Source organism: Brassica napus, chromosome C4, assembly GCF_020379485.1.
Source record: "Brassica napus cultivar Da-Ae chromosome C4, Da-Ae, whole genome shotgun sequence".
In the NCBI taxonomy this organism is placed as follows: domain Eukaryota; kingdom Viridiplantae; phylum Streptophyta; class Magnoliopsida; order Brassicales; family Brassicaceae; genus Brassica; species Brassica napus.
Window position 1 is genome coordinate 58,538,056 of NC_063447.1, and position 18,396 is coordinate 58,556,451.

The following is an 18,396-nucleotide window of genomic DNA, read 5'->3' on the forward strand; positions in this document are numbered from 1 at the left end:
GCTTGATTGAATTTTTCAATATCTTTGAAACCCAAGCCACCCACCTCTTTATCTTGACAAAGCTTTGTCCAAGCCACCCAAGAGATTTTTTTCTTGTTTGTTCCTGAGCTCCACCAGAACTCAACCATTGCACTAGTTAGCTTAGAACACACGTCTTTAGGGAGTTTAAAGCACGACATCGCATAAATAGGTAAGGCTAGACAGACTGATTTAAGCAAAATCTCCTTGCCTCCTTGCGATAGAGCCTTCGCAAACCAGCCTCTTAATCTACCCTGGAGCTTTTCCTTAATGAAACTCAGCATTTTAACCTTAGAGCCACTAAAACATTCAGGAAGTCCGAGATAAGAACCTTCTCCACCTTCTGTATGGATGCCTAACACTGCTTTGACCTCATCCTTTCTGTACTCAGGGACTTTAGCCCCAAAGATAATAGATGATTTCTGGAGGTTAATAACCTGGCCTGAAGCTTCTTTGTACTCTCTCAAACACGCGGCCAGAGCTCCAGCTTCCTCGGCATTGGCTTTGCACAGGAGAAGGCTATCGTCCGCAAACAGTAGGTGATGTACTGATGGGCAGGAGGGAGATAGTTTGATGCCATGTAGCCGACCAGTTTCCTCTGCTGAGTTTAAACAGGAGACTAAGGCTTCAGCACATAAAATAAACAGAAAAGGAGAGAGAGGATCTCCTTGTCGCAACCCACGTTCAGGCCTTATAAAACCATGTGAATTGCCATTCAGCAAAACTGAAAAGGATACAGATGAAACACATGCCATAATCCATCTAATCCAGATCCTATCAAAACCCATCTTCTCCAAAAGGACTTCCAAGAAGTTCCACTCCACACGATCGTATGCTTTAGACATATCCGTTTTCACTGCCATAAACTCCTCTGTGACTTGCGGATTCGTTCTCAAACCATGCACCATTTCATGCGCGATGATGATGTTGTCTGAAATCAATCTGCCCGCAACAAACGCACCTTGCGTCTCGGAGATGATCTGTGGGAGAATAAGCTTTAAGCGGTTACATAAGATCTTAGAAATGATCTTATATTGTACTGAGCAGAGGCTTATGGGTCTCATATCTTGCATCTTCGTCGGCTTTGTGATCTTGGGAAGAAGACTAAGTTGAGTATGATTCCAACCTTGTGGCATTACCGATGACTGAAAGAATTGCAGAACCTCTTCTGTTAGTTTAGGCCCCACCACATGCCAAAACTTCTGGTAGAATATTCCTGTAAGACCATCTTCTCCTGGCGCACTGCTCCCTTTCACCGTGAAAGCCGCTTTTCTAACCTCCTCAGCTGAGACTGGAGCTGTAAGTTTCGAATTCATGACTGCAGAGACTCGTCCTCTGAAGCCCGTGAAAAGAGATTCCAGGTCAAAAGGGTTTGAGCTCCTGAACAACTCTCTGAAATATTCCACTGCCACATTTCCCTTTGAACCTTCAGAAAAGTGTTCCTGTCCCAACTCGTCAAGTAACATCAAGATACGGTTATGGAGACGTTTACCCTTCACGCTATTATGAAAGAACTTAGTATTGAGATCACCCGACTTGAGCCACTCTTCACGACATTTTTGCCTCCAATATCTTTCTTCTTCCCGAATCGCAACCGCTAGATCCTGCTTCAGTTTTTTCATACGGTGACTCGAAGGATTCACTTTTGTTACTTCCTTCTCAAGGGCAGCAGATAAGCGAATGATCCTACTTCTAGAGTTCGTATCCGAATTCTTTTTCCACTTTAGGATATTCTGCCTGCACCTCGCTATCCTTTCCATCGTATTACTCGAATCTGACAACTCTTCTCCCCAGCTTTGTTTCACCAACTCTTCAAAACCAGACTTATAGATCAATCTTTTATCAAAGAAAAACCTGCTCCGCTTGGGATCATCCCTCTCCAGAGCAAAACATATCCTGATAGGTCGATGATCTGAAGCCCACATCTCCAAATATTCCATGTTTGATCTAGGAAATAGCGAGAACCATTCATCATTGCCAAAGCTTCGGTCCAATCTACACTGAACCCATACTTTCTCCCTCCAACCGCCCCACGAAAGGCAGTTACCAGTGAACCGAATCTCTTTAATCTTGCAATTCTGTGCCATATTTCTGAAGTCCCAAAAGCTAGAGTCACTACGAACCGTGCCTCCAGATTTCTCTTCATTGGACATAAGCTCATTGAAATCTCCTGCAAGAACCCATGCCTCATCTCTCACTAAGCCTATAGCCACCAAGCGATCCCACACATCCTGTCTCTTTGCTGCGACGGGATCACCGTAGACACATGTCAAGAAAAACCTTATCGAACCAAACTTAACTTCCAAGTCAATAATACGCTTATCACTTGAAAGTACCGAAACAGAATAAGAATCTTTCCACATCACCGCCAAGCCACCACTCAGACCAAGCGGCTCCACAGTAATCATATGATCATACCCCAAACTTTGATGTAAACCTTTCATGTAACCAACCTTTTGCTTTGTTTCACTCAAAAACAGAAAATCCGGATAAAATTTCCTTCGAAACATCCGGAGTTGTTGAACTGTCTCAGGACTCCCAGCCCCTTGACAGTTCCAGCAGAATATGCTCATTGGGGAAGCAGCGGCTTCAATACGGAAGCCACCGAAGATTCTGTGTGTTTTGGGGTTTTGGTATCTGAAGCAGGAGAGTCGAGTGAAGATTTTCGTTTCATGCTGCCTTGCGTTGCCTGAGAGCCTTCTTGCGGACCAGGGGCTGCAAGAGAGGTACATGGTCTGGGACTTAGTTTTCTCTTCCACGAAGAAGGTCTCTTCCTCTGTGACTTGCTCTTTAGGTGGTTTCCGGAAACCCGCCCCCCCGAAGAGGGGCCAAGCTGAAAACCCGTCGAACCATCTATCGGAGCAGAGAGAGATTCTGAACCATAGGAGGAAGACCCTGAAGAATCCGCCTTGCTAAGATCCTTATTGGCGATAGAGACCGGAATGAGAGGGAGCGAGCTCTCCCCTTGCGTAGGCTTCATCATATCAGAGTACTGAAAGACATGCCCCTTGCCCTTGTCTAATTGATTGGTGATCTTTGTTATTCGTAACGATGATTCCATTTCATTCTCAGCAATGCCTTGTTTGACACGTAATATTCGAGCTTGACGTTCAGTATCATCAGCATGAGAGATGTAGAGCATCGCCATCTTCTGGTCCTGTTTTGAAAGCTCCGGAAAAAGTGGAGGGAAGCCAGGCGGACCATCCAGGAGATCCGGTCGACCCTTAGTCTTAGCCAACACCAGACTTTGAGTACTTTGCTTCTGAGCTCTGCCTAGATCAGACGCCTGTTGTCCTTTGGATGGGTTCCTAAGAAGTGGGCATCTGACCTTTTCGTGAGTAAGCCGGAGACAATGAAAACATCTTTTATGGATTTTCTCATAGTCATACACAATCGTAACTGTACCCCCATTCTTGATGGACAGTTTCCTTGTCGCCTTTGCTGGACTGTCCACCTTGAAAGTAACCTTGGCTCGTATGTATTCCTTGGTATGAGAAACCTTAGGATCATACGCAATCTCTTCGACGTGGCCAATCTCCGACGCCAGCGTGTGCATCGTTTGAGTAGTGAAGTTGTTGACTGGAATGTTCCTGATGCGGATCCAAATTTCCATAGTCGAGAGAAAATCATCAGGAGGAGAAGAGTTCCACCTTTCCAAGACCATAGTCCAGTGGTTATAAGACCAGGGTCTGTCTTTAAGCACCGTAAGAAGGTCTTCCTCCCGTTGAAAAATAAACTGGAACCGGTCACGGGAAAGAGCAATGCCCCTGACTCTCCCAACCACACGCCATGCCGTCGGCATATATTCAATCATGCGAGACATTGATTGACAGTCAGGGTTCAGCAAGCGACCTAACAAGCTTGTTTCGTTAGAGTCAATCACCGTATATTGAGGGCTGTCAGGCAGCACCAATGGTTCTTCATCGTCAAGGGACATCGATCCAATCGCACGGTGCAGCATATCGGCCATGGAAGTTGAAAGCTGAGATTTTGCTACGGCGGCGCAAGGGTGCAGAATAATCACTTGAGGGAGAAGGTCAACTGTAGTCGAAGCAAATTTACCGTGAATCAAGCTAAATTCAACTATGATTTTTTGAGAAATCATCGTAGAAGGAAAACTTGCGCTGGACTTTGGAATAATATGGGAAAGTCCCACGAGGCAAAAGGAAAGTAGAGAAATTATCTCACACTGAGAATATTACCGGTAGGTAAAAAAAGGAAACTTTCGGGAAACGGTACCGTTGCCCAATGGCCGGTAATTAAAATCCACTCACTGGCGAGGGAAAGAGAATATTTAAAAAAGGAAAGATAAGAGATTGCCCGGTTAATCGGAAATCGCCAGAGCTAGAGAGAAAAAAAAGTTTTGATGAAAATGAAATGAATGAAATGGAATGTTCATTGAAATAAAAATAAATCAATTATGATAAATCCACACCAAAAGCCTAAACCTAAAATTTGACGGAAACAGTTAAGAAAACTATGCACACTTTCAAATCATGTGTATGCATAATTTATAAGTCTAATGCCACTACCAATAGGCGAAAATTACTTTGTCCAATCCACACAGCACTGAATTCTACATGAAATTATAATTTTAATGAGACAATGATGTTTATCTGTCATTTTTGTGTACGTCTTAGAAGCGATTGGATCTTTCCCTGTGAAAATATCAGTGAAGACTGTTACCTAGAAAATTATAATATACCTGGTTTTGGTTAATGGTAGATTACATAATCCTTAGGCCAAGTAAAACAAATCCATTGGCACAAATGAAGAAAGTACATCACAAGCATTATACATCACTGGCAACTATATATATATATATATAATTCCAGTTTGATAGTTAAAAAAACAGGAAATCTGAACTCTAGTTTGATAGTTTTAAGCAATATTTTTAAGCTTGGAAAAAGAGTAGCTAAAATTAAATATTCTAAGCTATATGCATTACCCATGGACTTGAAGATACCAAAAGCCCAAAAAAAAAGGAAAGACTTGCCTCTACAAGTCTAGTCTTCAGATGGGTGATGCATATACAGCTTACTATATTATTTACTTTTAACTACTATGGGATAGGACTATTCTAGTTCTTATTCATGTTTGCGTGAAAAAAATCCATACTAAACAAAAATACTTGGATTTTATCTATTTATAATCTTTTTTCTAAGCTTAAAAATATTGTTTATAACTATCGAATTGGAGTTCAGAGTTCAGATGCACTTAAAAGCTACTCTTGGTTGAAAGTTTTTTTTTTTTTTTTTTTTTTTTTTTTTTTGAAACTTGAGAGCCTTAGATTTATCTGCAATATATACAGGCAGGGCTATACAATGAATTCCCGCGATTTATACGATTAACAAAGGCCCAAGTCTAGTAGGATTCCTTAGATTTATCTCAGGCAGGGATATACATTGAGTTCCCATGATTTATAAGGTTGATAAAGGCCCAAGATATTAACAAAAACTAAAAATAGAAACTAAAAACGTTTAGAAAGTCCTACCTGCCGGATTCGAACGACTTATCTGCAATACAATATATTCAAACATGAAGAGGAGGCAATTCAAAAGATTGACTGAAGAGAACTTAGGGCCTTAGATACCAGAAGAGAACATGATAAGTACTCGTCAAAAACACTAACGAAAGGACTTAAGATCAATATCTAGATCTGAAGATTGAAAACCAAAGCTAACCGAACAAATGACTATACATGCAAAATATAGAATAACTAGAAAGCAAAAAGCAAGAGACCGACCGATGTCGTGACTGAGAAAACCCACGGACGTAGGTGGTTGGAATCACAAAAAGAAGCTTGACGAGGAAATGAACAGAGGGGAGAAAAATATTTTTAATGGAAAGAATCTATTATCCAAAAAATTGAATTGATAAAGTATATTTTTTCATCTTGATCAGTTGCAATCATACTTGTCATTATGGTCCTGACATTTACTTCTTTGAAATGCATTTATAACTATGTCGTTTGTTTCCATTGTTATTGTGTTTATGAGACATAGTTGGCCAACCGTACGGTATTGTAAACATATACGCATATAAGACAAGATGATAAGCAAAAAAGAAAGGAAAATTTATTTTTCGTGAAAAAGAAAACCACATTATCATATATAATTTAAAACTCCCAAAAATTTCCCAAGATTGTTGTGGTGTTTTCTTGATGAAATTAAAATTTTCAAACGTTGGACTTTCAGAATTTTTTTCCTAACGCAAACATTCAGGCGTTAGAGAATGGTCACGCTTATAATCTTTGCAATAATTGTATATCATATTATGTGTTTGCACCCATCTCATTGCTTGGTATTGGTTTCGGGTTAAGCCGCCAGAACGGTATGGCGAAGCGGACACTGGATGGCATCGTGCTGGTGAGTAAGCGGTGCAACCGATGGCTTTGAAATTAGTGTATTTGGCAGTAAAAGGTTGGTATTTATAGTCAGCTTTGTATTTACCATCTTCAGTTGCCCAAGAAGAAGCATCCCATATGGAACCATAAAGCCACATTGGTCTCAAAGGAAATGTAGCTGCACTCTTTTTTGGGTATCTTCTTATGGGAATATCATCCACCAAAAATCTGAAATTGCAAATGAAGAAAATAACAGCTTTAGTTTGAATATTCAACATTCGTTGGAATCTTCCACTGATGTAAAAAATGTGAGATCTATTTATAAAATATGTAAAATGCTTAAAATGGTTGGTAGATTATGTATGTCCCATTGATGTGGTCGCACCTCATAGGCGAAACCGCGTAAAGGACTCATACTTGGTTAGAGAAACTAAAAAGTTTGTATGGCTGACACTTTGGTTATGCTTATGCCTAGAAATGAATAACATGTGAAATCATTAATTATTTATACACAACAAAAAGAAAATCAAGTTTAATTGTCCACCGTCGAAGTGTCGTTGTCTTTTCTTGTTTGTCTCTAATTATATCTCTCATTGCACGAATAATGCAACCCTACGGAAGATCTTTTTAAAATTCCCTTTTTTGTTTACTATATAGCTATAGATATCCACCTAGATCCGCCGGACAGAAAATAATTATAGACCACGAAGCCTATTCATAACGACGCTAGTTGTTAAGATTTAGATTGAACAAAACAATCTTAAATCTAATTGTGTATAAGACAATAAAGCAGAAGAAAGCTTACATGATTTCTCTAGGGTTCCAAAGAATAGCATAGTGGTGAAACCCCGAAGTTGGATCAAACCACAAGCGAAACTTCATCTCACGACCAATGATTTTGCCATCACCACTTCCTCTAATGTACACATTTGTCTGAAGTGTGTATGGTTTCCCAAATGTTGTCCCCAAAAATTCAATGTCCACTTCATCATGGAATCCTGGATGTGCCTCTTGATTTGACAGCTGCAATATGTAATTTAATTAAGCTCACTAAATGTTACTAAAAGTACTTAGCTAAGAGAGTTTCTAGCTCTCACATAGAGAGATGTGATGACTCCAGCAGTGTAGCCAGGTTGGAGCTTTATGGAAGCTCCAAAATAGCCTGATCTGAATGGCTTCACTGACTTAAATCCACTTCCTATAGTTACAACCCCCAAATCCAGTTTTAATAGATAAAAAACATATAAGGTGCAAATCAATTTTCAGATACGCACTTGAGAAAATGAGAAGCAGAGTGTTGAATAAGTACCTGAGGTTCTATCGAGCCAGATGGTGAGGCCATTTTGGTCCGTTCTCTGATGCTGAGGACCCCAAAGATTCTTAAAACCTTTGTAGAAGCTCAAGGAGCCAACCTTGGAGCTTGGCCAGTAACCAGGTGATGGTGGCCAATAGGCATTTACTGAGGATCCTAATAACACCAAAAATTGGAAGACTGGGAGAAGAGAGATCAGAGAGTTACCCATTTTTTCGGTTTCTCTTCTTTTGTGTGAAGTGGAGAGAAGAAGAGTGGAGTATATAAATGCAGAGTGAACGAGAGAAAGATGCTGTGGGGGGGGGGGGGGGGGGGGGGGGGGGGGGGGGGGATGGACATGATTTTTCAAATTTTATAAGCGTTTATGAGGGGAAATGGAAATGGAATGGGTCCTCACTATTTGGACCCATTCACAAAAATACATAATGAAAATGGGTGGTCCACTCACCAAAAACTCTTACACGGTCTAAAATATATAACATCACTAGCAGTCTAGCATCCATTATAACGTTGCTCTCGTGAGATACACTTACATGCTATAAATTTAGGGAAAATCGTAGGTTAAGATAACATTCACAAAAAAATGACCGATGCGAGGACAAGTGGTTTCAACACCGACTGAGATGGCTTACTACAAACATGCGTAGATACCTCTCCGTCTCATAATCTTCAAAATCGACCATTAACTTCATCTCTTTTTGTTTCTTTTTCTATTACTCTTTGGATATGATAGCAATATATATTACAAGATAAAGTGATGTTTTTATTTTGTTAAAGAGGATGAAGTGATGTTGCGGAAAGCTATTAGGACTTAGGGTTAATGCCTAAGGAGAAGAAAAGTTGATTGAATCCCCAATATTCGTAAATAGAAAGGATTTGTGGAACAAGTTGTGGGCATAGTGCGATAGTAATTGAAAAAAACAATTGTTATGATAGAGCCACGGAAAACGTAGATGCGTGCATGTGTATAATTAAGTGCATTCATTGGATATGCTCTATAAGCAAAGTTACATTATTGTACTTGCCAAAAATATAAATAAGGATCCTACTGGTAATAAAAAACGGTACAAATTTGTTAACGGCACAAAATCACTGTAAAAGATGGATATACAAGGAAAAGCAGTGGTAAAATTAGTGGTATGAAAGAGAAAAAAACTATACCAATCAAGGGAGTTAAATTTACCCTCTAGAGTGTCAGTATTCTTCATTTCTCTATTCTTTCCACTTACTTTGCCTCAATGGGTTTTTTACTCTATAAAGTTGAATCTATTGTCGACACAAAATGTACGGGGACTGTTGGTAAATAACTATTTTGTTTTTGAATGTCGTGAAACTTTTTAGAGTTTTTTGAATTTGTTATAAATATATTTTTTGTTCAAAGTTATAAATATATTTATATTTATTTATGTCTCTTTTCATTTGTTTACTAATCATAAATATTTGAAAACTAACTGCACAAGGGTGGTCTAGTGGTAGTGGTATAGTGATTAGAGGGTTTGAAAAATTAAATTATCCGAGTTCAGAGCAAACTCAAAACAATAAATATACGTGTCTATGCGGATATAATATCATCATTTAAATATTCAAAAAATAATTCATGTCGACCGTAATTCTCTTTGGAAATTAGTATGAAAAACATGTAAAATGATTTAACCAAAAAAGGGAAATAAATTTTCACTATTTTGTCGGTAACGGTGATATGAGTCTTTATAATCGACCGTTGCAGGACCCATATAACCGACAAAATTTTCATTAATTAGTTAGCCATTTTAATTTTTGTGAACAAAAATAACTTCATTATAATGCGCATAATTTGATTATACTAATGTCGTTATGATGAAGGAATGAAGGACGGGAAGTAAATCTCAAAAGATCTTCATTTGGCTTTTAGATTAACGGTGACTCATGAAGATGATCAAGAAGGTGACTCATGAGTTGCAGTTTCTTGTTATCCTCAACATCAAGTTCTCAGCATCACTTGAAGTAACTGCATTTTGGGCTACAAAAGCAGTCCACTTGTCTAAATTCTCTGCTATGTCCTTTAAACACATAAATCTAAAGCACCTTAACTTCATTTATCAATGCATACACCCTTATTTCCTACATATTGCAAGCCTTGGAGCAAGAATATATCACAAATAAAGAGAGTTAGCATTGTAAGTTAATGCTCTGCTTATTAGATGATACACGCACTATCTGGAGCAAAGTAGATGACATGTATGAAGCTGGAGAAGAGACGTTCTGATACTATATTCTTTCTTTTTTTTAATGATTAGGAAGGCCCCATACATCTTCATGTGGTGAAGTTCAAACCATGTTAAATTAACTCTCTTTAGAAGAGCAGATCCCTCCCAACTGGAATCGAACATGTGATGCGACCTCTTACACTTTTACTAGGTGGTCCAAGAGTTTTGATCAAAAAAAAAAAAGTCACTAACTATACCAAACTCTTCATTGGGCTTCTCTTCATTTTCAGTTCTCTGTTTTTTTTTTTTAAGTTTAAAGATTGTTCAGTTTGAATATAACGATAATATTTAACACCACAACGATGTGTTTCTTGACAATCAAAATTACAATACAAGAGGTTAAGAAGAAGAAAAAAAGCCAGAAAATAAAAACATGAAACTCCAGTGGCAGCAAAAACAAAATGTGAAAGTATGGGATTATTCAAATCTTTTGCAATAATAATAGTTTAATGATAAGTTCCCAGTAGTAGTAGTGGGAGAGAGAGAGTCTCCCACCACCTCAGTTCTTGCAACTGCCAACTCTTTTGTTTTGTCTTAGGCCTTTGGCTTGAGTGGCTTCACCACCTCCCAAGTGAAGTCAGGATCTTCACGCCCAAAATGACCATACGCCGCCGTTTTCTGGAACCTGAAGTTACCTCCTCTCTTCAAATCAAGGTTAATAGCCATCATCCCGGGCCTAAAGTCAAAGGCCTCCTTAATCAACACAAGGATATCCTTATCCGGGATAGTCCCAGTCTTGTACGTGTCAACAAACACCGAGAGCGGCTCAGGCACACCGATAGCGTACGACACCTGGACAATGCAGCGGCGCGCTAGCCCCGCTGCAACCACGCTCTTCGCAGCCTGCCTAACGATGTAAGCACCGCTTCTATCAACCTTGGTGGGATCTTTCCCCGAGAAAGCACCACCACCGTGAGCACCCCAACCACCGTACGTGTCGATGATGATCTTCCTCCCGGTGAGTCCAGCGTCACCGTGAGGCCCACCGATGACAAACCGACCAGACGGGTTGAGATGGAAGATGGTCTTGTCGTCAAGGTACTTAGCGGGAATCACCGGCTTGATCACATGCTGCTTCAAGTCCTTAGCGATCTCATCGTTGGTCACGGTCTCATCATGCTGAGTCGAGATGAGAACCGTGTGGACACGAATAGGAATCATGGCACCACCATCGTTTTTGTACTCGACAGTGACCTGCGTCTTACCGTCAGGCCTTAACCAGGGACAAGTCTTGTTCTTCCTCACTTCGGTAAGCTTCGCGCCGAGCTTGGTGGCAAGCACATGAGTCAACGGCATAAGCTCAGGAGTCTCATCTGTAGCGTAACCGAACATGTGCCCCTGGTCACCGGCCCCGATGTCCTCAGGCTTCTTGGTCAAATGACCGTGAACTCCCTGAGCGATGTCGGGGCTCTGCTGCTCGATGTTGACCAGGACGTTGCATTTGTCTGCGTCCAGGCCGACGTCGGCCGAGACGAAACCGATCTCCCTGCAGGTGGCTCTGACGATTTTCTCGTAGTCTACTTTAGCGGAGGTCGTGATCTCGCCGAAGACCATGACCATGTTGGTCTTGGTGCACGTCTCGCATGCTACTTTGCTTTCGGGGTCTTGTTCGAGGCATGCGTCGAGGATGGCGTCGGAGACTTGGTCGCAGAGCTTGTCGGGGTGTCCCTCGTTGACTGATTCGGAGGTGAATAGGAACGTTTCCATTTCTGTAGATTGGAAAACAGAAAATATATTTATTGGTTCCAAATGTAAACGAAGAGGACGCATAATTTTTTTTAAACAAATCGAGATTTTAAAGTTTCTGATGTTTTTGTAACTAATGTTCAATAATATTTATATACTTTATACTTATATTAGATATTATAATTTTTTGTGTCCCATTATAAAACTATTTTGATGAATTACAAAAATTAAATATACAAAAATAATAAATTAGATAAATTGATAAATTATCGTGACAAAAAAAAAGAAGATAAATTGATAAATTTGCACTAACATTATTGTTTGTTAAACAGATTTGTACCAATTTTACTCGATTAAGAACAATATTAAACTAATTTGAATTGATAAATCAGATTTTTTTAAAATCATTTAGGCTAAACCAATTTCTAGAATATTGTTGTTAACTGTTTTAAGTGAGGTTTAAGGACTATATATTTTGGATATCAGGCATTATCCTATCTAAATCGAAATTCAAACTGGAATCCAAAAATATCTGAATTAATTAAATAATTTATATATATTAGAGCCTTTTTAGAGATGCTAATGGTTTTTACACCAGATTTTTTTTCTGGATAATTTGGTTAATTCTTTTATCAACTTTTTAAATAATTTATATAGTTTAATTTTCGACATATAATTTTAGATTTTTGGATGATTTTAGATATTAGATATAACTAGATACGAACAAAACTGGAAAAAGAACTAAACTGAACTCGATCCGAAAACTAATGAAACTATGATCAGTGTATTAAAAATCCGAAACATCCAATCCAAACTCGAACAGAACGCTCCTGCCTAATCAGATTTATCAATACAAAACCCAATGATTCCAAATCGTGAACGAGTGATTATCACAGAACATGCAAAGCTACCAACACAGTGAACAGATCTAATAGAGCAAAGAGCCACAATAGATTACAGAACTGAGTGGAAGAAAACAAACCTGTTAAACGAAGAAGTAGAGGGATTCGAGATTTAGAGAAGAACAAAGAGAAACGAGAGAGAGTAATGAGAGAAAGATATGAGATTTATTTATTGAGATAATAAAGAGTGAGTGAGAGGAGGAGATAAACTCGCCGCGTGAGGAGGAGTTCGACTCGCTCTGTATGTGTTTTGCCCGCTCTTATCGTGCTACCCTCCCCTTCGGTTTATATTGTTGGCGAAGCTGCGATCACGTGTTTATTGGTGTACAGTAGTGAAATGATTTAGGGACGTTGATCTTGTGTTAAGTGAAATGGACGGTGAGATGAAGGTAACTATAATCTCTCACCAACCCCGTCGTCGTTGGTGGTATGGGTGTGGTTGGTAAGATGAGCTACTCGATATCGACATCGACATCGACATCGCAATTGGACCATACAGTATATGCAGTGTAACTGCAAACCCGGATCCTTTAGATTTTTTTTTAAATAACATGTTTTTTTTTTGTCAACAAATAACATGTTGGTGATGTTTTTTTTTTGATCAAAGTTGGTGATGTTTTTTTTAAAACGTGTTAGTTGGTGATGGTGCTTATTCAAAAAAATAAATAAAAAGCTTACTACACATGTAGGCCTATACACATGCATGTTTCACGTTCTTTCCAAGCTTTGCCTCTCTATATATTAAAATATTTTGGGTTTTTAACTTTTTTTATGAAAAGAAGTAAAATGAAAACGAAAGAAAAATGATTGTGCTAGCAGCTGATGAATAGATATGAGAAGAGATCTATAAATTGAGACCAAGCTGAAGTCCAAGAAGATCATGAACGAGGAAAACGGGACATGTTTGAAACAATATGAGTTTCTTGTTCCTGAAACTATATACAAATATTTATTGTTTTAAGATCTGCATAAGTGCTTTTTACCTCGAACAAAATTGGTAAGATTGTTTGAATCGTCAAGAGGGCAAGAGACCGATTGGATCCTGTGACAGCGTGCGGTCTACATTGCACAGACAAAAAAAATTCATTAAACAGTGAGAGTTTAGAATGTACGGGAAATATACAATTCGAAACAAATGAAACTAAACGCTCTTTGAATAACAAAAAAAACAATGGTTATTATAGCCAGACGGACTAATAAGTTTAAAAAATGTCTAACAATGTCATCTGAATAACGTATCCGGAAGCCTTAGTATGTTCCATAGCAACCCATAGCAAAAAGAACCACTGCCTTGCCTGAGAGAAAACAAGTGGCAAGTCGACGACCATCACATACAATGTATAGATGAATGTTCATAAGCAAAACAAGAATATAAGACTATCCGCAGCACCAGGAGTACAGGACATATATATATGTCTAAAGGAACACATTGTTTGCACATGAGGCAACCAATTTTTAAAAAGCATGAACATTGGTATGGATGACGAAGGTACCATGTTCCCTAGATGGGCCCAATGAACAGGCTAATCAGGTAATTCAAGGACTTTACAATCTCCACAAAGGGTTCAATAACAGATCTTACAGTTGCAGCTGCCACAACAGAGATGAATATTAGCATAACCATGTTTCTTGTGGTCCAAGTGTTAACTAGGTAAATATCGGAGACTAACGATTTGGAATGTGACATATACATTTATCATAAAGCCACAATCGCAAAAACTTTCACTAATGGCTACTTAAGCTCATACGTTGGACCTGAGAAGTTGTAATTGTGTTACCTCTAGGGAGAGAAGCAATGTGGAGGAGAGGCAGAGACTGATAACATTCTAGTAATGTATATAAAGTTGCTTTTATAATATACCTTTGTATGGTTCTTTAGTCAATAAAAAGTAATAGGACTAGTATTTTAAGTACATTGTTTATCCTCTATGTATAATATACGGATTGAAAGCTAGTATTTACCAGATAGTTACATTACATGTAAATAATTCATAATTGTAAGGGTTAACACTTAACATCTTAAAGAGATTTTCCATTACAAGTCTGCATTCACAAGATTGGTAGGCACTTATTTGAGTGGAACATTATGATAGAGGCCTATTATATGTTACTAAAAGGCCTCTTTATCAATTATTGATCCATTTAATAAAATCTTAATATAGATAGATTTCGACCTTTCGGTATAACCATGAAGTCACTGAGAAATGTCTTCGGGTAGAGACTCCATCGCAACAATTAGGTTAGTAATTTTAATGTGTATATTATATATAAAAGAACTCGTTGCAATGCTTTTAATTTAAACTAGGGTTTGGACCCCCGCAGTTTGCGGGGGAAAACAATATTAAATTTTAAATATAATTTAAACTAATAATTATATATAAAAAGTATTTAAAAATAGAATGATATACATAAAAATGCAAATTTTCAATACATGAAATACGATGAAATACTTTTTCTTAATGCAGTGTCTAAAATAAACTATTGATTTGTTATAAATTTGGTCACTGAAATTAAAATAATTATTTTCTAATTTAGAATCTTTTTTCATCATATTTATTATTATTTTAATAACATTTTCAAGTAATATAAAATTTTAAGTGTAAAATTTAGAGTTAGAAAAGTTTCAATTTTTAATAAATTGTTTTTTGTCATTTTGAAAATTTTTAAATATATATGATAAGTTTTGGCTAAATTTTGATGAAATTTGGGTACTTTGAATCTTTGTCTGGTCTTAAATACCTTGACATGATACATATAAATATAGATATTTTACTGGTATTTTACTATAGGCTCGAACTGATCTGAATCTTAAATGAATCGTTCCAAATCCGGACATAATAAAGTTTGTTAAACTTTGTTGTTTTTACCTTTTTCAGTTAATTATTTCAGCAAAGTGTAATTGTTATAATATTGTTTTACAAAGGGTTTTCATATTATTTTTCTTTATGTTTTTGGTATTCGTTACAAGAAAATTAAAATAAAGCAGAAAAGTTCTAATATTTAGTCATTATTGTTGGGGTAGATTCAAGAAGACAAAGATATTATAAATTTTCCAAACCAAACAAAGGTATAAATCATAATTTAGTTAATAGTTATAAAGATTAAAAATATAGGGTTGTGTGTTTCAAAAAAAAGTGCTTCAAAAAAAAACATAGGGTTGTAAATAAGATTATTTTGATGATTTTTAATATTTTTTAGGACTGTTTTGATGACGAAAACTTTAAAATGCTATTTGAGAGAATTGTTCTTTAAAAATTTTATATAGAAAATGATGACATTAAATTTTTATACTTAATAATGAGACAATAATCAGATAAATAATAAGCAAAACACACATCTAATGAGATGTGGTGATTATAATGATTTAGTATGGTTTGTCGAAAGTACTGAAAAAGATTGATTGACTAAATATTTGTTGTTTACAATATATTTTAAATTAATTTTTTTTTTTTGAAAAAGGGCATTCTTTAAAATTAAATTCGTATTTATTAATAATATTTTAATAAATAAAATATTATACAATTATGTGTTCATGAAACTTTATCGAACACTTTAACCTTATAATTAATTATTATTTAATCATTTAAATCTTTTCATAAACCATGACAGTTTATCAAATAATTTAAAACTAATATTATATGTTCATTCTTTTTTTTATTTTTTATTTTTTTAACAACATAAATCTATTAATCAGATAATAAACATATTCACAAATACATACATATTTATGAAAAACAACAAACTACAAAAGTAAAATGCTGAGAACATCCAACTACATTTGCGATCTCTGATTCTTTGATGCATTATGAACACCATTTCTCTTTGTTGTATTACACTGGTCTTGCTACAATTTAGATATATATATTCTTCGGTTTATAATCTAATTTATTGATTCAACCGTAAGAAATAAAACTTCACAAGGCCAATTGTCAACGATTGTATGGATATCGCCATACAACAAAGAGAGTACATCTTCTTCTATGTGTTATCTTCTTCTACAAGAGTTCCGCTAAATATTTTGATACCAAATATATTGTATCAAAATATAAATTGTGAATACCTTTGGCAACATCATCCTTCTTCTTTCGATCTTTGATGACTTCCACTTACTCTTCAATAGCCTCACCATTTTTAGTGGATTGACAATTTGATTCAAAGTTGCCGTAGACTGACTTGCTGTATCTTCAGTATCATAGAACATTTCCAATGAACTAATCCTTTCAAAAGCGGCTTGCAGTTGCATAATCTTGTCGTCCACGTGAAAACATAAAACAGGGCCAAGGCTCATGATTTTTGGTATTGTCATCCATGTTGCAATATGCATGTCCTTTATCCGAGGTACTCCGAAATAGACTTGTACTCTTCCATGGATTCCAACGAAACAACGCACCTCTTTCATCCATTCTACTTCACGATCTCTAACATCAAAACCAAATATTCCCGGATCCAAACCCATGGATGAAAACCAGATCTCAAATTTGGGAGATGTAAATCACAATCCCGACATAACTGTGGGTGTTGAGATTGTAAAGTTTCAAAATTGAAACAACCGCGGCCGCGTTCATAGCATATCAGCGGAGTGAAACCGACGCAATATATCATGGAACCTTGCCGAAATAAGGTCGGAGAGAGACTCTCATAAAGAGAGAGACAAAGAACGAGAAATTGTGAAAGAAATCTCAAATTCATTGCTCAGATTTATTAGAAAACAAAGACTATATACAAACAAACAAAAGAGATGAAAAGTAAAGCCGACGTAGGAGCCGACACCGGCCGGAGATCACACGAGAATCTGGTGGTGGTGACAATCGCTCAATGAATCGTCGATAACCGTTACACTTCGAATAAGATTTATTTCCAAATTTGTTATATGCTGTCACCTTTGAATATTTCGAATGGTGACTTTCCATAAAAGAAAATATGGACATGAACTTTTCATAATATTAATTGTGACTTTTCACCAATATACTGATAGCCGTTACAAAAGTTTTTCAGAAAATTGTTTTCATGCAAACCACTCATTGGTGACTTTTTTTTGTTTGGTAAAAAAATGTTAAATTCATTGGTGACTTTTCATCACATGAACAATATTAATTTTTCATCTTGTCGAAAAGAAACAACAACGAACAAACAACAGTCTAGAGTTGTTCGACAAAAAAAGAGAGTCTAGAATTGTTTTAACTAATTGTTCCAGCAAATATCTTACGTAAACAATGTTTGTTATGTAATCTAATTCAACATCAATAATTACTGTATTCTACGTTTATCAATGCCATATATATGTGCATAGATCATGAACACACCCTTATGCATGCAACAATAATCTTTTTATTTCCTTAAGAAATGGCAGATCATTAGGGCACTTCAATCTAATAATTTCTTTCAGTTACCGTATCATGAAAACAAATTATGAACACTCTTCAAAAAGGATAATACCGTATATGTTCATAACTTACTTCAGTGAATTAAACAAATCTAAATTGGTTATGATACCAAAGGATGTGTCCTTCTTCGACAATGCATCATTTTTCAAAAATACCATCTTACATGTAACATGTGACCTATATTCTATATATACATATCCACTAAAAATCCAATCATCATTATTCTGTCGTCAACATAAATCAATAAGTCTAGAAGAAGATACCAAAAACATACCTTAACAGAAATTAAAATTTTGAAAAAAATGAGTAACACGATGTAAAAATAATTCTGCTGTAAAACTTCAATATATAGATCATGAAATGGTACATAGAATCCTACTCTAGAGGTATAAATAATGAAAAGGTATGTTTATCAAGGGATGTGTTGTTTAGAAATATAATTTTTTTAAAAAATATTAAAGATACAATTGTCAAAAGATGTGTTGTTTAGATAATGAAAAGG

At 36.6% G+C, this 18,396-nt stretch overlaps 3 protein-coding genes across 3 annotated transcripts; all 3 read right to left on the bottom strand.

The window, feature by feature from the left end:
• Positions 1 to 2,587: 2,587 nt before the first annotated feature.
• Positions 2,588 to 4,123, bottom strand: LOC106394080. The gene has a single exon (XM_013834686.1). The coding sequence runs from the start codon at positions 4,121 to 4,123 to the stop codon at positions 2,588 to 2,590; it is 1,536 nt and encodes a 511-aa protein (XP_013690140.1).
• A 1,950-nt stretch (positions 4,124 to 6,073) lies between these two features.
• Positions 6,074 to 7,953, bottom strand: LOC106391859 (probable xyloglucan endotransglucosylase/hydrolase protein 32). Its single transcript, XM_013832585.3, has 4 exons — positions 7,674 to 7,953; positions 7,462 to 7,562; positions 7,170 to 7,387; positions 6,074 to 6,592 (listed from the first exon to the last, which is right to left on the bottom strand). Exons 1-4 carry the CDS (start codon positions 7,885 to 7,887, stop codon positions 6,226 to 6,228), a joined length of 900 nt encoding a protein of 299 aa, XP_013688039.1. The 5' UTR covers positions 7,888 to 7,953; the 3' UTR covers positions 6,074 to 6,225.
• A 2,237-nt stretch (positions 7,954 to 10,190) lies between these two features.
• LOC106391493 (S-adenosylmethionine synthase 3) lies at positions 10,191 to 12,841 on the bottom strand. The gene is made up of 2 exons (XM_013832157.3): positions 12,591 to 12,841; positions 10,191 to 11,631 (listed from the first exon to the last, which is right to left on the bottom strand). Exon 2 carries the CDS (start codon positions 11,627 to 11,629, stop codon positions 10,457 to 10,459), a length of 1,173 nt encoding a protein of 390 aa, XP_013687611.1. The 5' UTR covers positions 11,630 to 11,631; positions 12,591 to 12,841; the 3' UTR covers positions 10,191 to 10,456.
• Positions 12,842 to 18,396: the final 5,555 nt, after the last annotated feature.